A 25,360-nucleotide genomic window follows, 5' to 3' on the forward strand; every position below is an offset into this window, starting at 1 on the left:
GGATATGCGTTTTTAGACCAAGAAAAGATCTCGTTTTTATTGTATTTAATGTTTTCCCAAGGAAGTTCAATTTCATCAACTTTTTTCTAAATAGTTCTATCAAAGAATTAGTTGACCAGTTTGTGATACTCTTTTTTCTGCAAACATTACCATTTAACCTACATATGTAAGCTTAATATATTGCTCTGTCGTACTTTGTATATTGAAAAATGAGAACTATTCATTTGAAACCGGAACAAAAATCCATCACAGATGTTGAATTCAATTAATCATTTTCTTTTCTGTCTTTTCAAAAACTAAAACTAAAAGTGATAATATATTATGTTAACGACAGGGCTGTTTCACCAAAAGAGCAAACAAATTTTTAAAATGCCACTTTTATGGGCTTGATATGAACTCGTTAATTTATTCGACATAGTCTTTTCTACGCGTAAATGATGTTCTCGAGTTTTCCACTAAGCGATATTGCTTTAGTTTTGTCAGACACTCGACATACAATTTATAAATTGATTTCTAAAATTCCCCCCTACAAGGCACCGATACTATAAGAGTATTGAAACTCAAGTGATGTCCACCGCCATTTCTAGTCAAAATTGTAAATAAATGGGTAAAAATCAGAGCAATGCGGGTTAAATTGATCGTTAGAATGCTGAATCAATCATGAATTGATTTCTCCTCGCATATATTGTTGTTACGCCTTCTTGTTCTTTTTAAATTAATGAGATTCAGGTGGCATGATATATTACGACACAGAATGTAGTCTTTAGAGACGAAATATTAGGCGCTTTTTTTCAGCAAATTGGAAAAAGGCAAAAGGTGATATGTAATTAAGAAAGTGAATAATGCAAGTAAATGGAATCTCAAAGTAAAAGCGACTACGATAATTGGGTATTCTAAATATTTTTCCGGTCTTGAAATGTTATGAACTCATTTTGTTTTCGTGTTTTTTTCTTTTTTTTAACAAGGGCTGAAGTTCAAAAGAAAGTGGGGTTGATGAGAAAATGACATTCCGATTACAAATATTGTGTCGCTTCGTTTAATAAAAATATGGCAGCAAATTTCCTCTCAAGAAAAAGTGATATTTACACACCTATAACACCATTTTGCATATATTTGCATATTTCCGCGCGGCCTGTCTATTTGTAAATGGCTTTCAGGGGGTTTTAGTTTGATTTTTCTGAGACCAATATCAAAAAGATGTTCCACTCAAAAACGCGTCCAACATTGACATTTATGACAACAAGAAATTAACGAAAGCGACATTCATTTCTTCCCCGGGGCTCTAGTGTTTTAACGTACTTTAAATGCAATTTTTATATATTTCCCCCAGAAACTCAATTGAATCTGTTGCTGACTAATTTGGGTGAGAAATCTTTTTTCGCGAGTTCTTAAAAGGCTTAGAACTTCTAAGAGGGACTATAGCTAAATGCTTTGATGGCCTTTTTATCATCCTGGTATCAGTTGTACCAAGGTAGATAGAAAGGCTTTCAGTGGCTGAGTAAATTATTGATTCTAGGTATTGTTCTGAGCTCATCTATATGTGCATAATCAAAAAACACAAGGCACAACAATGCAATTTATTTTTCTCGAAATACATTGATCAATTGAGTGGGGAAAGGGAGATTTCGTACATGCTTTTAATGCGAATGGTAACGCATTGAAAATTGTAAACGTCGGGATGAACACAGATAAAAAAGAGAGTTCAGACACACACACAGGGAAAAAATCTGGAAATGCGAAACGAAAAGGGTCTGTATTAGAGCTGGAACGACTCAAAAAGCGTGAAAAAGAACTCCACGTTATGAAATTATCCCAAGAATGGGATGCGAGGAGGCAAAAACGGAGAATGGACAGAATGAAATGGCTACAACAACGGCGAGATCAAAATCTGCCTATCTGGCAAAGAGTTGGAAATTTACGAGTTCAAGCAACCGATGAGACCAGACGAGCTGAGAGAAATAGTGCGACCTCTTCAAAGGCAACCAAAGCTGTACTAACTGAATCAAACCAAGGTCGTCCACACTCGCCAAGCCTGGCCGGGCGTGATATAGTTCAACGAAGCATAACAGACAGCTCGACTGTGAACGAACAGCGCGAACCTGACGAGCTAACTCTACGCTCATCGTCTCCTGCTATAGGGCTAGAAATTGTGCAGGACGTAGAAGAAAAATCTGCATTGTGTGTCAAAAGAGAACGCGCGGAATCACAGGAATTTTGCAAGTCTAATTTCAACACAACGTCAGGTTCTTCCAGTGCCGAACCCGAGGTTAGTGTGACAAATCGCTCCAACTCATTGGAATTCCGTCTTTATGGAAAACTTGGTTTTTATATTTTAGAGTGTTTCTTTTGAATTGGAAATTTGCATACGCGGCTCAGTTGTAAACACGCTTATATTAACCTCAAACATATTTTTATAAATAATCACAGAGAAGAAGAAATTAGATTGAAAAAATTCAAAGTCACTAAGTAGGAAAACCAAGAACACTATTACGAGAATTAAGAAGGAGGTCGTTTCTAAAAAAAAGTACTTTTTTAATTCATCTGAACGTTTAGCTTAATTAATCGCTCACACGTGCCCCGACAAAAGCTATTTCTCATCTTTTTTTTACGCCGAATTGAATAGGAAATAAACAGCAGCAGAGAAAAAAAATTGTGTTTTCTGTCGCGCTGTTTCTAGTGGGGTGAAAGTTGAGCACGCGATAACAATTATATTTCTGTGCCTGTGATGTTATGTTAAATGATTATCGGCTCTTATAGTTATTGGGTCTCAATGTATTCTGTATTATTCCTCGTTGTGATTACTAATAGAAAAGACTGGGTTTATGCGCGCTAATTCGCAGATGCATAAATTACCCACATGTATTCGATATCAAGGCAGCTGCCGCATACATTTAGCATAATTCTCACTCAGATATGGAAATACACATGTGACATAAGGGTGCTAAGTGCTTTTTATAAAAATAAAAAGAAGTGTCAAAGAAAATACGAATTAACTTTGCACCATCAGTGGCGACATATAAGGATTATACTTCTAAAATCTAAATTTCAATTTGCGATGAAAAATGTTAGTAGAAAGTAATTAATGACTTAGGTTTTTATTTCGGGTCTCTATCTAGACATCAATCAAGGGTGAAATAGGTACTTTCAAACCAAACTGGGGTTATTTTCTCGTGTTGCTTTCCAGCCCCTTAAGTAACGATTTGAGAGAGCAGGCCCCCACATTTCATATTTCGCCATTGTTGGGTTTTAACAATAACAAAACCATTATTGCTTCTTAATTAATTTCGTCTGAGATCAACAACTGTGCTCGATATTTGACACTAACTGTCAATCGGTGGAACAAAAGCACGTTTCGCAAACAGCTATTTCATACTAATGAGTTTTATCCATTGTAAAACTAAGTACAAACCCAAAATATGTGTTTCAATTGACAATAGCTTTTCCCGCCTTTAAGCATAGGTTTAATAACAAAATCTAATTGAAAAAAAGAGATAGCTTTTAAGGAGCAGCGATGAAAAGATGGACTATGAATAAAGAATTCAGATGAATTCTAGTGTAATCCCCATCGTAGCGGAAGTTATTCCCCCGCCAAATAATTTATAATAAGAAAATTAATGGTGTTTTTTATTGTGTTAAAGCAATTCACTCAGTAGGGGAACTTGTCTAGACACTAAAAATATAATTTTAAGCAAAGCAATTTTTCATGCTTTTTTGTGAAAACTGATGATCTAGTCTTTTGACACGGAAGGAAAGACCTTAATCTCGTTTTTGAGAGCTTATTGGCTATCGACACTAAAGACAAGGTAAAATTTCATTTGTTTTTTTGTTTTTGTTTCCGATTCCCGTGTTTTCAGCAAAATGGAAATTCTAGTAAATCACACATATAAAACGGCACAATAATTAAATCTCTCGGTTAAGGCCATTTTCTTTTTATTAAAAGTAAATTAGTATCATTTCATTGTTTGATTTTTTTTTCTCAGGAAAGATAGACGAGAAAGGTGAAATTGCTATCAGTAATGAGTGGTACTTTCAGTTAAAATAAATATAATATTTGAAACTATTTTGATAAAACCTGAGCAGTACAAAATAATTCTAATCTTATTTATTACTGTTTATTAATATTATGGAAAACAATTTCGAAAATTATCATGGTTATTAAACGTTCTCCTTGAAATAAATACAACTTGAAGAAATTCTCTTTAGAACAATGATACATTATTTCTTTATTTTTTTTCGCGGAACATTTTTCAAGTCTATTGTTTTCTTTTTCGAGCGGAAATAAAAACGTTTATGCTTACCTTACTCCCAAGTCTCTTTCCTAAAGGAAGCGCGATCAATTTTTCCTTTTTCCACATTTTCCCACATTGCAATCGTACTAAAACCTTCTATGTATTAGAGACACTTTTGAAAAGCCTACTGTACAGGCTACAATAAGACATTTACGATACAGCCTTTCGGCGAAGCCTTACAGTAGCGTAAATCTTTTTTTTTCTCATGTCAAAAATGCTTCTTTGCAGTGTTCCATCCCCTTTGTTCCAGCTTATTAGTCCGAATTTTTTACAGCTTAATATTGACTGCGGGCGCTTTAAAATGTAATTTTCATAAATTTTATCCAAACATTTTATCCAAACAAATTTTATATAATAATTAAATTTTTCATTTATGCGTTCTCTACACGGTGGGTGTTAGTGTATTTCCTACTGTTTCTACTGTGTTATTACTTTCACTTTTCTGTCAGGGTATAGAAATCTATGCCATGGCTTCTATTTATTCCCATTATTTTCTACTCGGATAAATAATCTTTGCCATGGTTTTTACTGTTTTTCTGACATTGTTTCTACATATTCCCATTATTTTCTACTCGGATAAATAATCTTTGCCATGGTTTTCACTGTTTTTCTGACATTGTTTCTACAAATTTCCATTATTTTCTACCCGCATAAAAAATCTTTGCCATTGTTTCCACTGTTTTTCTGACATTGTTTCTACATATTTCCATTATTATCTGCTAGGATAAAGAAGGCTTTGAGAGCAAAGCCTGGCAGAAGCATGAAGAGGATTTGTCTTGTCGACGATCGGGTATGAATATCTCTTTTATGTTTTATTGAAATAAAATCTGGATAAACTACATTTAGTACTCTTTCAGGTATTGGTCTTGCTTGTTCAAAAATGGTCAGAATGCAGCGCTAAATGAAATTGTGAGGTGGGGGGGGGGGGGGGGGGGTGGTGGAAAAATCGGACTGGTGGGGGGCTGGTGGGGGGCGTGGAGGTCAGGATTCAGTAGCAGATCTAGGGGGAGGGTTAAGGGGGTTTAAACCCCCCTTTGAACTGCCAGAAAGCCATATGTAACAAAAAAATAACCCCTCCCTCTTTTGCGAAAAGCTAAATCTCCCGTATTTTCGGGGTTGGGGCTTGCTTGGGGAAATTGTTAATTACATTGTTATAAATATTTCAGAGTCTTCTTCCTCTGCGTATCAGCAACTCGTAACCATGGTGAACTCTCACCCGAGCAAAACATACGCCAATAAAACTACGTACGAGCCCGACGAGCGAACTCGACAGCATTACGACACAAAAGAACGCTTCCAGACACATTCTGAGCCAGACGAAATATCTCGAGAAATTGAAGAACGGCGGCAACAAATGAACGAGCGTACCCTTTACAGTTACGAGTACAACGCACGCTTCCGACAACAACCAGAAGCCGAGGAGGAAACCCAACCGATGGACGAACGCGCTCGACAGTTTTCCTTGATGGATGCTCGAGGCCGGCAGCATACCGAGATGAGCGAACAGACCGCACGTGTAGTCGATGTGGATACGAGAACGAAAGGTTATGGGGCTCGGCCGCATGTCGATAGGACCGAGCAGACCACACGAGTAACCGATGTGATTACGAGTCACACATCAGTCATCGTGCAGGCCATGCGGCAGAGCGGTATCCCTTCAGGGGGACTTGATTCCGAGGTGAGTACGCAGTAGTATATAGGGACAGGATTCGAATTGATTTTGTGAAACCCCTGCTGAGGTGGGGCACTTTAGGTCTGAGACATCAATCACGCAGAAGATGCAGTCCTTGTCAGCTTTCATTTTCAAAGTCTTTTCTGTGTTGATGATGGTGAAAAAAGTACATTTTTATATCCTTCGTAGCCGACGTTGCTGCTTGCTTCGGAGCCAATTAGATTCGAGGAAGTGATTCGCGAGGGCGGTACCATTATTCAGCGGTTAGGTGAGTCTTTTGACCTTAAGCCTAACATGGACTTGTGCTCCTGGGATAAGCAATCGGTATCTTTCATCTAACTGTAACCCCATACAAGGTTCCAGTCTTTGTCCAGCCGTGGAAGAGTAAAAACTATAAATTTTAGCCAACCAGAAATCAGAATATGTAACAAACATGACGTTGTCTTTTATTCAGAGACAAGCACCGCCGGTATCATTAGCAAGTCTAGAACTCCAGAGACACAAGAGCGAGAGGTAATAATGTTGCATCCACACACAATCAAATCCACACACGATTTCGTGTACATATGGTCACATCCACACACGATCACATCCACACACGATTAAGTGTACACATGCTCACATCCACACACGATCACATCCACACACGATTACGTGTTCACATAGTCACATCCACGCACGATTAAGTGTACACATGCTCACATCCACACACGATTACGTGTACACATAGTCACATCCACACACGGTCACCTCACAAACACGGCTACATCCTCACCCGGTTACGTCCACACACGACCACAACCACACGATTGCATCGTCATACGATTGCATCAACAGACGATCAAATCCACACAAATCAAATCCTCTTACGTTTACATCCACGCTCGGTCTATAAAATTATGCGGCTTTGTTCTAGGTTCTGAGTCCGCACAGTCCGGCGTTTTCCGCTGAGTCCAGTCGTCCAGGTATGGCCATCCTCGAATAGCCGTTATTCTGTGTTGCGTAATTGAACCGCTATGATCACCTGACAACATTGCGAAAGTAGTGTTAAACTATTGGCTGTGGTTAGCTCTCAAAGGTCCCTTGATCCACTCAGTTATTTTTGATATTCTAAAATTTAAAAAAACGTTTCTTTCTTATTACTGTCATAGAGAATATTTCTGAGCTATTGAGACTCTTGATTCGATACAGAATACATGCGAGTAGCAGGCCTTTCAGTCACTGTGGCCAATTAATCAGTATGCATTGATTTCATCCCAGAATCAATGGGCACCAGCCCCCAACCCGATAATCAAACAAGACATTCGGCTACCCGCGATGACGCCAGCACAGAGAGTCCAGCTCAACACAGCACCATCACCATGGCAACAGTAAACAAAACAATGCAGCCAATGATGTACTCATCATCGAGTGCTTCCCCACACCCCACCCCCTCGGGATTCCTTGTCCCCGTCCTGAAGCCTGGGTCCGGAGAGGTTGTGTACGCATTTGTCCCTGGAACGAGTTCCCCCGGATCTGTAGACCCACGAGCTCAGATCCATCCTAGTGTCCCTGGTAACCTCTTATACCACTCGCTACCGAGGTTCGGTAGTCCGGGGGGTGCTGGCCCAGGTGGGTTTGCATGTCCGGGGGGTCCCGCCTACCCGCGCGTGATTCACCCAAGTGCAACCATACATCACGGTCGACACGTCCCAGTCCCACGCGCGGAGCTCGCGAAACGAACTGCAGAAGCCACAAGATATGTGTATCATGAAACGAGATATCCCGTGCCTGACCCGCAAGACACGATGTCACCCGAACAACCAAATTATTACTCACGGGATACGCGCGACGTGACGTCACGTGATCAAGCTACGGGATATCCCTCGCCCGTCCCTCAAGACACGAGGTCACCTGGTCAAGTAATGGGATACCATTCCCGGGAATCCCGTAAATCGGAGTCACCGAACTTGAAATATACGGAAAGGGCAACTCGCTCTACGGAGTCACCCGCGTGTAACACGCACTACTATACCGAGGAGAAGGCGCGTGAAATGCGATCACCGGAGCATGAAACAAGCGTGTCGCATCGTGATACGGGATCGCCTCCGCGTGACACACGGTGTGGTTCACGAACAGTCTCACCTGCGGAAACACCGCGGTACACGAACTTCACCGAGTGTCAAGGCTCGACCACGTACGAACCACACGCTACCATGACAACAGACACACCACACGTGCACACGGAAGGCTCTCCGACTACTGCTCATGCAAGGTCACGTGAACCTCAATCTGTGAATGGCTTTTCACCCACCGGTCCGGTTAACGGACAGCCGACCAACTCTACGAGCTCGAGTCCATTCAGCGTGACTTCCGCAGACACTATTATCAACCCTACGGCGGCATACGTGCGTCCCGGGATGGTCCCGCGGGAAATTATCCCGCCACTACGGGACGGTTCGGGCGGACCCATGGTCGAGTACATCAAGACGGACTCCATATGCGGGAGACCGCTGATCAGCTGGAACGCGCGGAATGTGGCGGATTTTGTAGCCGCGACGGACTGTGCGGACAGTGCGGTGATCTTCCTAGAGCAGGTACATTACGAGTAAGGGGTATATTAGAGGGCGGGCAAATACCAAATAATACCCTGAATAAACAAAGGCTGGATCTCACTAGGACGCAACGCACGTAATTATTCAATATTCGCTGGAATAAAGCAAAAGCGAGCACAAGAGAACGCTTGAGCTTGTGTTTGACAGATTCTCACTTGTTTCGTTATTGCGTTTGCTCTTGCCCTTGCGATTGCATGCTAGTGAGAACCAACCGTTTTTTTATTTCGTGGCTACCATGGCGGCTACAGCAAAATTTCTCTGGCCCATTTATACCCCTTCCCTTTGTCCGAAGGTTTACATGTGACTTAGTCTATCGGATCAAAGCCTGATTTTCATGTCTAATCGATCCGAACTGGATTATTGCATTTGCATATTATTGCCCTTGCGATAAGTGTTAAATTCTGCTTTTAACTTATTAGTAATGTGTACTTTTCTCCTTTTTGTAATTAGTGCTTGTTTTTTTGTCTACAGGATATTGACGGCAAAGCTCTGCTTCTTCTTTCGCAAGACATATTCGTGAATAAACTTAACCTGAAACTGGGAACTGCCATAAAATTATACAACCACATATCCAACTTACGTTCAGCGATGCTCATGCGATGAATTATCTTATTATGCTAATACATCCGCTCTGCTTATGAAAATGCGGTCGTGCCGGGTGGTAAAACAACGTTATGGACTTTATTGGACGATAAATTACATTTGGTTTAGAGTATATGAAAGATATTGAACCATATATACGTATTACATGACAAAAATAAAGAATATATATTTTTGCGAGGGAAATGGTGCATTCATGCGATTTTATTGTTCTCTGATGGGCGCATTTTTCGCCCAGGAGCTTGTGTGTACCTGACTAGAACTTCACTTGCACATCACCTAGTGTGTGCATGACGAACACTGCCCACATCACCTAGTGTGTACAAGACGAGCACTGCGCACATCACCTAGTGTGTACAAGACGAGCACTGCCCACATCACCTAGTGTGTACAAGACGAGCACTGCGCACATCACCTAGTGTGTACAAGACGAGCACTGCGCACATCACCTAGTGTGTACAAGACGAGCACTGCGCACATCACCTAGTGTGTACAAGACAAGCACTGCGCACATCACCTAGTTTGTACATGACGAGCACTGCGCACATCACCTAGTGTGTACAAGACGAGCACTGCGCACATCACCTAGTGTGTACAAGACGAGCACTGCGCACATCACCTAGTTTGTACATGACGAGCACTGCGCACATCACCTAGTGTGTACAAGACGAGCACTGCGCACATCACCTAGTGTGTACATGACGAGCACTGCGCACATCACCTAGTGTGTACAAGACGAGCACTGCGCACATCACCTGGTGTGTACAAGACAAGCACTGCGCACATCACCTAGTGTGTACAAGACGAGCACTGCCCACATCGCCTAGTGTGTACATGACGAGCACTGCGCACATCACCTAGTGTGTACATGACGAGCACTGCGCACATCACCTAGTGTGTACATGACGAGCACTGCGCACATCACATAGTGTGTACAAGACGAGCACTGCGCACATCACCTAGTGTGTACAAGACGAACACTGCCCACATCACCTAGTGTGTACATGACGAGCACTGCGCACATCACCTAGTGTGTACATGACGAGCACTGCGCACATCACCTAGTGTGTACATGACGAGCACTGCGCACATCACCTAGTGTGTACATGACGAGCACTGCGCACATCACCTAGTGTGTACATGACGAGCACTGCGCACATCACCTAGTGTGTACAAGACGAGCACTGCGCACATCACCTAGTGTGTACAAGACGAGCACTGCGCACATCACCTAGTGTGTACATGACGAGCACTGCGCACATCACCTAGTGTGTACAAGACGAGCACTGCGCACATCGCCTAGTGTGTACAAGACGAGCACTGCCCACATCACCTAGTGTGTACATGACGAGCACTGCGCACATCACATAGTGTGTACAAGACGAGCACTGCGCACATCACCTAGTGTGTACAAGACGAACACTACCCACATCACCTAGTGTGTACATGACGAGCACTGCGCACATCACCTAGTGTGTACATGACGAGCACTGCGCACATCACCTAGTGTGTACATGACGAGCACTGCGCACATCACCTAGTGTGTACATGACGAGCACTGCGCACATCACCTAGTGTGTACATGACGAGCACTGCGCACATCACCTAGTGTGTACAAGACGAGCACTGCGCACATCACCTAGTGTGTACAAGACGAGCACTGCCCACATCACCTAGCGTGTACATGGCGAGCACTGCGCACATCACCTAGTGTGTACATGACGAGCACTGCGCACATCACCTAGTTCGTACATGAAAAGCACTGTGCGCATCAGCTAGTGTGTACATGACGAGCACTGCGCACATCACCTAGTGTGTGTATTACGGGTACTGCGCACATCACCTGGTGTGTACATGACGAGCACTGCGCACATAACATAGTGTGTATATGACGAGTTCTGCGCGCATCACCTAGTGTGTACAAGACGAGCACTGCGCACATCACCTAGTGTGTGTATATTGCGATTGCTGCGCAAATCACTAAGTGTGTACATGACGAGCACTACGTACATCGCCTGTGCACGTCACACGAAAAGCGCTGCGCCTCAAATCATATTATGTACATTTGTAAAGAGAAGGAAACAATGCTTTTTTCTACTGCATTTATTGATTTCGTGTTTTAAGTTGCAATTATGCTTGTAATAAATGCAGAACTTTTTCATCCGAATTTCATCCATGGTTCCTGGCGTTTAAGAAGATTGCAAAGTCTTATATCATGGGGTTCTGTCCACGGTCGTCACACACTCACTAGCATCTGCCACAAGTTTTCTTGCATTTGCGACGGACATATTCAGAGATTCGACATTTATGTTTCATCCTCCGACAGATAAAGGAGTGCCCACTGTCTCGACAATCTACAAATAGGAAATACTTGTCTCTTATTACGAATAAATAGTATTTCTAATCATAGCTACTGGCAAGCCACGTACAACAAATGTTTCAAGATACGATTATGAAGATATCTTACAGCGCAATAAGAGAATTGGATATTTAGAAATATCTTGCAATTTCTTTATAATGTCTCTTTACTGAGTAAAGCCAGTAGTCAAACGTTAAAGAAGGCCAATCAAGCCACCATTTTATGCTCCCGCTCAATGCCGAGTCGCACAAAGCATCCATTTCCATCGGCTAATGCAAGCAAGTAACTAAGATATTTTCAATCCAATATCGTCAAGAACATATAAGACTTCATTCGTAAATTGTTATTTCGAAGTTTTCTTGCAAATTTATCGCTGTATTTCCAATGATAAACAGTAACGAAGGGGTGAGTGATTGACATTCTTTAAAAGACGTTGGACCTTGTTTGATACTAGGTATCATATATCTCTGTCAGCTTTATTCAAATTTATTAATTATTATTTAATGAATTAATTATTTCTAAATCTTTATGAATTAGCAAAATATCAAGAGTGAGATGGCGTCTATTTTCATCGGCTGATCTCAGGTAGCCCCCCTCGCAGACGGGCGAGCGACACCTGCCTAAAAACGCCTGCGAGGGAGGCTAGATTTCAGAAGGCTGTTGGGATATTTAGTAAAGTAGCTTTGCCTATTTTAGATCGTGGTCTATTCTACTAGAGTTGTCTTCCAATGTCTTCCAATATTAAAAGAAAACAATAACAAGGTGTGGCTGACTGAAGGGCTCTGCAAATAATCATATAATTCTTATACTTTCTAAATATTTCACAGGAGCGGAGGGGGTTTAACCCCCCCCCCCCCTTGGGCTACTAGAAAGCCATATGTAACAAAAATTTTCCCCCTCCCCCCTTTGTCACTGAGCCAAACCCCACCTTTAGCGAAAAGCTAGATCCGCCCCAGTTTCAAATACATTGTGCCATGGATCATTTTACACTAGACCAGTAGAGCTCTCTTGACTAGACATTATGTGACACACGGAACATGTTTAAGGAGCCCCATTTAGCCTTTTGCTATTTTTATTCAATATGTAAAGAACAACCCTGTGAAGAAATCTCGAAATACAAAATATGAGAACATTTTTATAGGAACGTCCAGCCGAAGATTTCAACAAACTCTACGAAAATGTAAATAACATGTCGAGGCTCGGATATTAGTAAAATATTGGTTAGTTTTGTGATGCCTTTGGGGGGTGGGATCGGAAGGGATTTGGAGGCTTGCCTTTAGGTACACACCTGCGACGTGTTTACGAGAAAATACGATACCAGGGGGGATGGGGGTACTAACCACGGAGGGTGGGGGGGGGATGTCGAGGCTTTACGAGTAAATACGATACTCTCCCCAGGGAGGAGGGGGGTACTAATCACGGGGGGTAGGGAGGGATGTGGAGGCTTTACAAGTTAACACGATACTTTCCCCAGGGGGGGGGGGGGGGTACACACCCTGTGAGCACTGGCGGCAATACTTCTGACAGATGCTTTTGCCGTACATCGGACATAACATCAAGCCCATCTGGACCGCCTTCTGTCTACAGAACGGATAGCTGTCCACACACTTTGCATTAGCCCCTGGTGATATCAAACAAACAAAATAAAATTCCAATATCAATGATAGCGATCCACGCACTAGGAGTAAGCCCCGTGTAATATCCAGCTTATAATTAAGATCAAGCTGTAACCTCTCTTGTTTGAAAAAAAGCGTAGTTAATCGAACACTATAGGGAGTGGTATTGGTTGTTTGCTATGATTGACTTCGCCCTTACTCTCAAACTAGACAAGTACTGTGAGTTCTAGACGGCTACAAATGATAATGAGTGATCAATGTGTTGTAGATCCTTGCGCACATCACCTAGTGTGCATTACTCGAACTGCGCACATCACCTAGTGTGTACATGACGATCACTGTGCACATCTCCTAGTGTGTACATGATGAACAATGCGCACATCACCTAATGTGTAATGACGAACAATACGCATTTCACCTAGTGTGTGTATTACGAGCAATGCGTACATCACCTAGTGTGTGTGCCATACGAGCAATGCGCAGATTCTTTTGAACACTAGAGATTTATGCCTAGTCACACACATGCTAATGATAAGAATTGGCTCAGTTTTGTTTGGTTTTTGTTCGTCGCGCCTTCGGCCGTTCGGCCATGCCAGAACCACTTATGAAAACCTCTATCGCTTTGATAAATTAAGACTTCTAGAGCTTTGATACAATTTAAACGATGCCGATCGAATTTTCGACCACTAAAAAGTTCAAACCTTTTCGCTTTCCGTTTACACGGGACCGAACAAAGAAACGACTATACGAAAACCTAACAAACTGTATCCACGCCGTTTCTTTCCTCCGCTATGCATTTATTTTTCTTCATCGTGTAAAATATAAATAAATGGAGAAGAAGCGAAGGGCTGTCGCCGAACGAACCTCAAGGTCTAGGAGCAGTGGTCTGTAATCTTTATATACTCACGATTAGCAGAAAGCACGACCAATAAAACAGCCACCATAGCGCTCAACGCAACCATATTCCTTGTCCTCCACTTATGGTAGAGTGAAATGTCTAGTCAGTGCTAAAAAAAAAACAAATATTTAAAACTACAAATAGGCAGAAAGGGGACCATGCACAACAGCTATCCTGCGGGTGTGCGTCGGACCTTAAAAAATGACTATTTAGAAAAAAATAGTTTACCGTAAAATCTAGAACTGAAGTATTGCAAATTAGTTAATTCAACAATTAATAGTGATGAATTGAACATTTGTACGCCATTAAAACCTACAAAAAAGATATTCAATATTGCCAGGGGAATGCTTCGCCGATAAAAACCTTCATGTGCTAATTGCAGGGATCTGATTGGATGATTTGAACATTTCAATATTCATTAGGTATCAAGCAGTTATTCATAAGGTTTCAAGCTGTTTTTTAAATAAGGTATAGAACGGCGGATGTCATTATTGGTCGAAGCTACGAAACTAATAAAAATTGACTTTGTCTATATTCCAGTATACAACTTATTCAATTCTTACAACTTTATACAATTTCATTCGCAATAAAATTCGCTAAGTGAAAATTCATATGTGGTAGCCCGCAGTGGTTCATGGGTAAAGAACGGCACATGTGAATGTACAACCAGCCCTAATTTAATTTTATGTACGCTTATTTGTTTATTTATTTGATACCCATGAAACAATGCGAGTTACGACAAATAGAATTTCTCCAAGTGCAACTGAATCAGTTTTGTTTTATGTTTTATATGCGTTTTATCAAAGAAATCCTCAAAACGCACGAGTTAAGCTAAGTTCAAACGTCGTGTTATCCATGAGCCGTATTCAATGCAAATGCATGTGAATGAATCGAGTCGATTGTTTCATTTGCATGCATTTGCATTGAATACGGCCCATGGATAATACGACGTTTAAACTTAGCCTTACAAGAAAGAAAAAACACTTAAGGGGGGGGACAAATATCAGAGACGACATCGGGACTGACGATCAGTCGGACTGAAGATCGGTCATATACAAGGGAGTCCGGCCGGCATGCTCCCGCGGAGATAAAATTAATCACTAAAAATTGTTAAGACTTTATGGAGAATAGCGGCATTAGCGTCATTTCTTATTTTATATATATATATATTATGTAGGAAGGGTGTCTATTCGTCGCCTCTGTTCTTTTGGGACTACACGTCTCTTTGACCCCGACCGGGTCCGTACCTGGAAAACATAGTGTGTCCTAAATGCCGCGCCTTCGGGCTGAATCCTTTGAGATTAGTCTCTGTGTTTTTGTATTTTATCGATAAGTGTTCAAGTATCCGTAGTGTAGGGGCAAGCCTCTCCTGGACCTCGTGTTCGTTCGCGTTCCCCTCTCTGCACTAATTCTTGTCTGTTTTTCTATGTATTTTGCTGTATATCTTTATATATAAGTGTGGAGGAAGCCACACTTAAATAAATACATCAAAAAAATGTGATTTGGGTACGCATCACTGTAGTTTACTTTATGACGAACGTTGCGCAAATAGAACAGCAACGGCAAAAAAGAAAAACAATGCAAAATTCAGAAACAGGCGTGAAATGCACTCTGAAATAGACACTGTCTCATACATCTGAGACGTTCTCCTCCAAGCCACGACGCTCATCGCCTAGAACAGTTTTGTCAAAACTAGTTTAGAATTCAGCGGTTATAAGCATAAGAGTATTTTTGACAAAGTATAATCAACTTATCTCGTATCTGTCTCACCGGCTCTGTTCCAGTTCTTTCCAGTTCCAATTCCGGTTATTCCTCTCTTTTTTTCTGGGTTTTCTGCCTCTTTCAGTAAACCAGCCAAATATAATTTGTATTATTTAAATAGATCATAATCCCTCTCGCTGCCTTATCAGCATGAGGATATAGGGGTTATTTGCCGGATGGGAGGTCCGTATCGTGAAATACCGTGACCGAGGTCTTGAAAACACTGACCGAGGCCGATCTGATCGACACTTTGAGGGGGCAGCGCGCGCAAAATATCGATTCTCGGACCTAGATATAGGAATCTCCGGACCGCTCTATTAGCCAATAGAATGCAATCAGAATGCAAACAGAATGCAGGATTCGTTACCGTGACCGCTAAAAAAAATAAATGGGAATATCTTCCCTGTCGAGTAAACTACAGAGAAGCGCGAAGTACGCGCCTTCCTTTAAGGCAAAAAGTGGGTCGTTTATTACCAGGCTTTTTTCCATATGTTACCTTTGGAACGCGCCTGCGAGGGACCAAGGGAAGGCAAGTTGTTTTCCGGCAACACAGCACGCACAGCACAAGTGAGCACCAGTCAACACAAGCGGAAAGCGCAAGAAAAGCCGGCAGTTGCGTTCTTTTGCGCTTGCGTCAACAAGGCGGTCATGAATATCCAATAACGTTTGAATGGCCTCCTCTATACCCTGGATACCAGAGGCCCTGAGCTTCGCTGCGACAACTATTTGAGCGATAAGCGTCGTCGCGAAGAACGGTGCCTTTGGTACGCAGGGTGCCTCCTCTATGAAACGAAAATACTTTTTATTCGTTTTGTAATGCTAATCCCTTCCTAAAGCTAAAGGATTTATGGCCCGTAAATCACTTTTGATTATTTGGCATATACAAGGTTAGGTTACCCTGGTTCCAGAGCCACGAACGTCTCTCTATTTAGTGGCCAACGAGCTTGCTGGCGAGCTCGGAGACGTTCGAGGCTCTGGAACCAGGGTAAGGTTAGGTTTGCCCAGAAACAGAAAGATTATTCCATAAAGGGTATTCCTTGTTAGATTGTTGGAGTGGATTCAAGAAGTTTTTAAGGGGGAGTGTTTTCATGCAAGACAAATCTTACAAACTGCGGTCGATGCGAGAAAAGCTCATTGAATAATCTCTTCTTCTCTCAATAACAATTCCAGGCACAAGAGAACCTTCTACTTAAGCGTTGAAAATTGAAAAAACAAAACAATTTATGCAGAAAGATAATCTAAAAAGTTTGACAAGCATTATTAGAAGGCAATGTCCTCTTACCTTAAAGTTGCGACACCCCGCGTAACCAACTGAAAAAATAGAAACTGTCAAGACAAGAAAATTTTGAATCAAGACAATGAGGACCAAATTATCTTTATTGCCGACAATAATGAGTTTTTTACGACTTTTCTTTCTATTATCAGATCATGATAAAGCGTTTTAATGACAGCGAATATTGACATATTTCATTAGCTCACGACAGCTCTGCGAGCATAAAAGGCGAACTTTTTGATCAAATATATTTTATATCGAACTTTTATTCCTAGAAACTAAATAAAAATAATTAAACTTGAAAAAATGTGATGCCTTAGATTTTCATAGCATGCCCACATGTTTTTATCATTATGAATGGTACTTAATTATCTAAATTACAGTTAAATTTACTCGATGCTAAAGCTAACAGATCATTCTCTCGGAATTTTATAGTTTCCTAGTCTTCCCTGCTTACCCTTGCTTGGAGATAAGGGTCAAGGTAGCACCTCAAGACCCAAGACAGGGTCAAGGTAGCACCCCAAGACCCAAGACAGGGTCAAGGTAGCACCCCAAGAGAGGGTCAAGGTAGCACCCCAAGACCCAAGACAGGGTCAAGGTAGCACCCCAAGACCCAAGACAGGGTCAAGGTAGCACCCCAAGACCCAAGACAGGGTCAAGGTAGCACCCCAAGACCCAAGAGAGGGTCAAGGTAGCACCCCAAGACCCAAGAGAGGGTCAATGTAGCACCCTAAGACCCAAGACAGGGTCAAGGTAGCACCCCAAGACAGGGTCAAGGTAGCACCCCAAGACCCAAGAGATGGTCAATGTAGCACCCCAAGAGAGGGTCAAGGTAGCACCCCAAGACCCAAGACAGGGTCAAGGTAGCACCCCAAGACCCAATAGAGGGTCAAGGTAGCACCCCAAGACAGATACAAGGTAGCACCCTAAGACCCAAGAGAGGGTCAAGGTAGCACCCCAAGACCCAAGAGAGGGTCAAGGTAGCACCCCAAGAACCATTAACAGACCAGGCATTGAAAAACGTGAAATAGATGCAACAAAGAACAAATAATCTGCTAGTAATTCAAGATATCTCTGATATCGGGATAAAATGTCTGTGACAAAGCCCCTTTGCTGTGAGAATTTTTGTTGACCAAACCCATCTTATTATCCGTTAGGGTTAAAACTTTCTAAGGGAGATTCCCCAGGGTCCCTATCGAGATCAACACCAGAAAAAAGAATAACGTTAGAAGGGGTTTGTCAAGTTTGGTATAATCAATATATTTCGACATTAGTGGAGAAGGAAGAATCAAATATAAATCTGTAGTGTTCTCTTGGCTATCTGTCTGATGTATTCAAAGAATCAGAGACCCCCCCCCCCCCAAAAAAAAAAGCCTTACCCACGGGGAATGCATTTTTTTTCTCATTATATATATTCATTTTAGAAAACCCTTAGACGTGTCCAATTGTATTCGATTTTTTATTGAAAGGAAATAAATCTTGCGATTTTCATCCCTTTTTGCCAGCTGCGGACATATGGACCTATGTCGAGTTCTTCATTGGAAAAAGCAACGATAACTCAATTGCATTAGAGGTATGGTGAAAATTCGTAGGTACAATCACAAGCAAGCATTAGAGCTACCCTAAAGTGCCGTAGCAGAGCCCGAAATATTGAGAGGCACAATCCAAAAACAGTAAGGAAATATACTGGTCATTTCCTTATAATTTTTGGAAATGTTGTGTGTGTGGGGGGGGAGGGGGGCACGTGTCCCACAGTGCCCCACCCCCTGCTACGGGCTTTGACCCTAACTTATGACATTGAATAGATTAAATATATTTCTCCTTTAAACGCTGTCTCTTGAAATAAACTTGTCCAAATTGTTAGTCTAAAATGACGTTTGTAATATGGAGAAAATTTTCTTGCAATTTTTAATTACAAAGAATATTTGCTATTATATCTTCAATTCTAGCCAGATCCAGCCGACACCGCACAGAACCAAGGGCGATCGTGTATGGATGGATCTTCTGAAAGTGTTTCATGTCTGGCTAACATATGGCTGGCGGCGAATTTATGGTTTTAACCTCTATACATAAAAAAATTGTTACCTTATAAAAATAATCATTTTTTCTAGCTTTGAAATAACACCTGTACGACAAATACTCAAGTATCGTCGTTTTTTTGTGGGGCAAAATGATGTAAAAAAAAATCTTGACCAAATACACATTCCAGAATTTACTTATTTTACAACTGTAGGATTGGATTCAAGAAGTTGGCTACATTTTCGAGTGTGTTTAACTCCTTTTGTGTATGTTTAATTTATGTGTTCCAGGCTTCAGTTAATTCATCAGTCTTCTACCCCAATGTACAAGCACCTAACCTAACGAAGTCTACCACAACTGATTCCAGCATACTTTACGTATAATGTAATGTACCTTACGTATAAGTCGAGATCGATTCCTATGACGTCGTGAGAACAATAGTTCTGTTTCGGCTTCAAATGCTCGACCATATACAGTATGAATCTTTGCTCTATACCAATCAAATTCGACATGAACGATTGACCATATTTAGTGACACCAAGACTAGCGTACCGTATAGTTACTAAATCTAATATATTCCGGCATGCCTAGGGGTCTACTTGACTTCTGGGTGTTTTATCTGTAATATATCCCGGCATACCTATGGGTCTGCCGGGTTCCTGGCTTTCCTTAAGTCCCTCCACGCGTTAAGTTTATATCCCGGCGCCTGTGCAATGTCCGCGAGTTGAAGGTTGATCTCGCCAACTAGCTTCTCCTTGGCTACGCCGCTCTGCGTGTACAGCCTTAGTCTGACCGCCATTCGGTACAAATCTTCCTTAACGAGCCGGTCAAACACGAACGTCTCGCGAAACTTGGGATGTGGCGTACGCCTGTGCTTTGTCTTAAACCGCTGCTTCTTTGCGGGCAGAAGCACCACGTGGAACCGGGCATGAGTGCCTCCGCCCTTGCCCTTCATGGGTACATTCTGCGCCTCTACGATACTGAACCCTACTCTGCCAACATCCGGGTAATACTCCGCTACGATCCACGCCTTGCCAGGTAGCAAAGCTTCCTCGCCTCCCTCTCCACCCCGTACCCCACCCGCCCTAGCAGTCGATGCACTACGTATAGACCCTACTTCGGTATCCGAATGTACCTCGCTTGCATTTTCGACACGCTCGGAGGGAGTTCGGCCATCGACTTCGGAATCCGATGCGATTTGAGGAGTCTTTTTGACCGGTCGAGGAGAGCGGGCGAGGTCTTCGGCTTCGTCCGTTTCTTCGCCGATGTTGAGTTCTTCGTATGCGACTTTGTCGGCCTCTGTTTGCGTGCAAGGGCAGAGGTTATGTGTCAGGCAGTAGTACATGCCAAGAAGCCCAACCAACAGGAGCAATATCAGCGCCAGAAACGAGATGGCAGGTACGTAACCTGGAAATAGAGGGAATGGTGTTAGGACTACTGGAAAGAAGAAAACGGGATGGGGGACATATAGAATCATTCCTCTTTCTTATGAGAATGTGAAAACATGATCATATTATACCATACACTATCTTATTTTTATATAAATATATATATATTTCCTCGTCGAGTCTAATGAAGTATTCAACTAGGGTTGCCCCCCTTGTAATGAAGTATCTAACTAGGGCCCCCCTTGTAATGAAGTATCTAACTAGGGCCCCTCTTGTAATGAAGTATCTAACTAGGGCCCCCCTTGTAATGAAGTATCTAACTAGGGCCCCTCTTGTAATGAAGTATCTAACTAGGGCCCCCCTTGTAATGAAGTATCTAACTAGGGCCCCTCTTGTAATGAAGTATCTAACTAGGGCCCCCCTTGTAATGAAGTATCTAACTAGGGCCCCTCTTGTAATGAAGTATCTAACTAGGGCCCCTCTTGTAATGAAGTATCTAACTAGGGCCCCCCTTGTAATAAAGTACCTAACTAGGGCCCCCCTTGTAATGAAGTATCTAACTAGGGCCCCCCTTATAATAAAGTACCTAACTAGGGCCCCCCTTGTAATGAAGTATCTAACTAGGGCCCCCCTTATAATAAAGTACCTAACTAGGGCCCCCCTTGTAATGAAGTACCTAACTAGGGCCCCCCTTGTAATGAAGTACCTAACTAGGGCCCCCCTTGTAATGAAGTACCTAACTAGTGCCCCCTTGTAATGCAGTATCTAACTAGGGCTCCCCTTGTAAAGAAGTTGTCTTGCATCAGACACCAATGCCAAAAATGCACAAAATCCTTTTTCCCCCTTTTTTGACAAAAAAATGTAAATTTATATTTCGGGACATGCAAGATTAGTGTCTTTCAAAAATGATTTGTGTGTAGATACTGTCAAATAAGAAAAATGAAATAGAAATCTTTTTTTTAGAATCAATAACATAATTAGCACACGAAAAGAGAGTTTGATAAGAATATTAAAAATTTCTTATCACAATCGAACTTTTTGATAAGCTAACAGCGGGTCGTGAGGTCCAGAAGGCATAATAATAACAAAAAAAACTAATATTAGTTAAACCAGTAAGTGCCATATCACGCAATATCCACTGCACTCAAATTCAGGTTGATTTCTCGACTAGATAGATCTGCTAAAAATTCCCTCTCCGCTATTTACAAGGGCACAAAGTCAAATTTGAATTATTTCTATAAAGATTTTAGATAAGTTACTAGGTATAGTGTAATGATTAAGGCCCTAGAAACACACAATAAAACAAACCGAAACGGGCCATAATCAAGGTTAATCAAATTAGCGAGAATAAGAAAGGCTTGACTGTTTACTGTAAATTATAATATATTTTTTTCGCCATGTAAGAATCAGAAGACAATTAAATACAAAAAAGAACTACGAATTTTAGCTGCAGAGAGCTGAAGGATTATGATAAAGTAAATGTTTGATTCGCAATATTATGACAGTCTCTTGGCGTTTTTCTATCTCTATTTTTTCTTAAGAAAGCATTTTTGGGATATACCAACTTACTCGCAATATCAAAACAGCTAGAATTAAACAAGGGGACCGAAGCGATGTTAGAAAACTTTACACTAACCAACCTGTATGCAGAGAGAAAACCATCTTGGAAACTCCTTTCTCCGCCCAATAGCTTTATCCTTTGTCCATATTAAGAGTGCACACAGCAAAGGATTTGAAAGCTTTTCATGGCCCAAAATATGTGATTTCAGTGATAAACAGAATAAGTATCTACCAAGACACTAGTTTGATGAAAAAAACTGAGCTTGATGCCAGAGACATAATTAAAATACATTGTTCGAAGGTCTCCTTGGTATCTATAGAAACGCTATATTTCATTAAATCCCTATAGAAACTATACATAAGAGATATAACGTGAAAATTAACTTTTAGCAATAGCTCGCTTGTGCTTTTGCAGTCTATCTTAGACTAAACCGTCGTATCATAGAAAAGCTTCACCGAAATTCCACAAACAACTAGGATAATGCGTATCAAATACCTTTTTTTTATTCTATTCAAGTTGGCGTTTCGTCAGATAGAAAAAATCACTCCCTAAGCTGATACAATAGAAAAAACAGATATATGCTTTTTAGGAAGATGGTACATTAACTTGGAAAAAATATCAAGATATCATTCGATGGATGATTTAAAAATCGGATTCGAAATGACGTTTTTCCTTTTAGCTGACTTTTGAAGAGTCTCAGTGCCTATTGAAAAAGCGCCACAAAATTCACGTGAAGGTGCTATGTAAGTAAACACAGTTATCATCGTTTGAAGCTTTTTATGTGACTTCTGTCTGCATCCGTAATCAACGGTGATTGTTTTTAAACACGATTTTAAATCATCTTGACATTTCCGAACTAACTTTTGAAACGCTAAATATTGTTAAAAAGTAATAAAATATTATACCAGCGCGTATATATTATAACTAGAGCGTAATAAACAATATATAGATATAATATAGATACAATATATTTAGTTTCTACACCACATTCCACGAGCTTTCGCAAAGCAAACAGTCACCTTAGCCTTTTTGACAATATAATCGCAGTGCGTCCCCCAGGGGAAATCACCCGATGTCAATACGAGAAGCGTGAATGTTGACCAATTTCAACATCGAAGATGAGGTGCGTCGTTTTACACTTGCAAGGATCTAAGCACATATTATTTGCAATCGCGAAAGAATTGATATCTTATGAGGGAGAGCTCCGAGAAACACTCCCCAGAACTCAAGGACACAAAACGAAGCTGTTCCGCGAAATATCTGTTCCACAGCCCGTTTTTTTTCTGGCTGGAAAGAAAATCTTTTCGAATGGTTCTGCTGGCAAATTTGTAGAATCGAACTAGTTGTGCTATAAATATTTTTTGGGGGCGCTAGAGCGGATGCCTGGGGAAAAAATCGTCCCGATCGGTTATACGGGCAATTATTGATGTGCTAAAATGCCTAACCACTGCTGGCTGGGAAAAATCTTAACCAATGCCGGCTGGCAAAAAAGGAATGGTCTCTCCTGGGAAAACAGGGCCGTAGCCCTGTTGCCCCCCCCCCCCCCCCCCCCCCTCAATCAAAAACTATAAGGAAATGACCAGAAGGGGCGTGGCTCCCCCTCCCCAATATTTGCCTTATGTTTCTGTATTGCGCCCCCCAATCTTACATGGCCTGCTATGGCCCTGGTAAAAGGAGCAGTTATTTTTTCCCAGCAACTTAACATATTCAAACGACGAAATATGCCATTTTTAACGTGTTTCGGGAAGGGGGCTCGTTCTATGATAACTGTCATTTTATCCACGTATTTCGCGCGAGGACCCTACGAACGCATGAGGTCGTGATGACGAAGTTGATGAGAGTATAAAGACGATGGTAAATAATCATCATAACCACAAAAAAATAAAATAATAATAATGAAAAGAGGAGAAAGCGGTTTTTATTCTGGAAATAGTTTAAAGTGGCGGTTTTCTAGTTGTTTCCACAGGGACATCAATCAAATGAGAGCCAGCTAACAGGTAGACTTTTAGCTGGCCCTCCCCCCAGGTGTGGCGACATCATAAACGCTTAGCGATATGGGTGAGTTCCACAAAATCATTACTTATTCATTAGTCTCATTTTGTTGGGCTTACTTTTTTTAAACCATACTAATGGTTCTTGGCATTCGTTATTCATCATAAAATAAAAGTTTCTTTCTAATTAAACGTCTTTTTTAGTTGACACGAAATGCAATATTTATTCGCGCTTGCAAGATAGCGACAGACGACCGCTGAAATGTGATATGGATTTTGACATTCGATAGGCGAAAGTGCGCCAAATCCAAATTTGAAATGTCAGTCAACACGCTTCTTTTATAACAGAATATTTCCATTGGAACTTCGAGCAAAAAAATATGCCTTATTCTCACGGCAACTCGACCTTGGACCTAAAAATGTTCAAATCAAATCCATTCTTCATGTCTGAAGCGATTAAATTTAACGCTCTGTTTACTCATTTACATAATAGTATCGTTGATATATTCCTAAAGTGATTTTCACTTTAGCTCTTTACCGTACCACGAAACTATCTAGAGAAATGTTCATATTAAATACACCCGAACAGCGAAGGAGACAGAATAAACACTGGCGGGGGAGTATGCGAACGACAAACGTGTGTTTACTCAGCCGTGATTTGCATAAAGAACCAAAGTTGACAAAATAACATAGCGATAACAAATTAGACACCGTACTTGGAGTTTGGGGTAGTATAACAGAGAATAAACTTACCAAACGCCATGTTAGTGGTCTTTTACTGCGGTTTACAAGAGTCTTTTTCTTCAAGGAGCATAAACTAGTTCGGTGAACTTGCTGCCCACTTGTTGCTTCATTGCAGTAAGCTCAGCATTCCTGTACTTTTATCACTACCCAGAAGCCTGAATATAGACCCCACTGGAGGAGAAAGCAGTATTCAAGAATACTCTAACAACGGGAATCAAACCTTTGGCTGCAAGTTCAGCAATTACGGAAAACCCTGACCCAACGAATCTCCGATAACTTCACCACTTATTGAATTTCAATAATCCCTATGGACGACAAGAATGCGTGACGTATGTGGGTATTTGCATGATTATTTGCATAATTGCTTGACAACGGAAGTTATATTACACTGGGAACGGATGAAGAGATGTATAAAAGCTTGATCGTGGAAATAACCATAATTGGGACGAATGAATAGGATAGAAAGGGTTTTAAGATTGAAAGTTTTGATAGGTGAGACCAGGGGCTAGTAGGGGATGGTCTGTAGACCAGGAGCGAATCCAGACCTATTTACACCTGTTTACGTAAACAGGTCAAAATAATATCAGAGTTGTTA

General features: G+C 41.4%; 2 protein-coding genes across 3 annotated transcripts; one reads left to right on the forward strand and one right to left on the reverse strand.

The window, feature by feature from the left end:
- Positions 1 to 1,342: 1,342 nt before the first annotated feature.
- Positions 1,343 to 9,341, forward strand: LOC5509687. The gene is made up of 8 exons (XM_001630167.3): positions 1,343 to 2,266; positions 5,013 to 5,079; positions 5,456 to 5,967; positions 6,151 to 6,229; positions 6,416 to 6,474; positions 6,878 to 6,926; positions 7,222 to 8,537; positions 9,027 to 9,341. Exons 1-8 carry the CDS (start codon positions 1,679 to 1,681, stop codon positions 9,156 to 9,158), a joined length of 2,802 nt encoding a protein of 933 aa, XP_001630217.3. The 5' UTR covers positions 1,343 to 1,678; the 3' UTR covers positions 9,159 to 9,341.
- A 9,581-nt stretch (positions 9,342 to 18,922) lies between these two features.
- On the reverse strand, positions 18,923 to 25,075 carry LOC116616656 (synaptotagmin-16). Of its 2 annotated transcripts, none has more exons than XM_032378663.2 (2): positions 24,775 to 25,075; positions 18,923 to 20,488 (listed from the first exon to the last, which is right to left on the reverse strand). In XM_032378663.2, the coding sequence occupies exons 1-2, from the start codon at positions 24,782 to 24,784 to the stop codon at positions 19,722 to 19,724; spliced, it is 777 nt and encodes a 258-aa protein (XP_032234554.1). In that variant the 5' UTR covers positions 24,785 to 25,075; the 3' UTR covers positions 18,923 to 19,721. The 2 variants fall into 2 exon arrangements, with proteins under 2 accessions (XP_032234554.1, XP_032234553.1); XM_032378662.2 differs by lacking the exon at positions 24,775 to 25,075 and adding an exon at positions 22,110 to 22,296.
- Between the last annotated feature and the right edge of the window lie 285 nt (positions 25,076 to 25,360).

Source organism: Nematostella vectensis, chromosome 7 (genome assembly GCF_932526225.1).
Source record: "Nematostella vectensis chromosome 7, jaNemVect1.1, whole genome shotgun sequence".
Lineage (NCBI taxonomy): Eukaryota > Metazoa > Cnidaria > Anthozoa > Actiniaria > Edwardsiidae > Nematostella > Nematostella vectensis.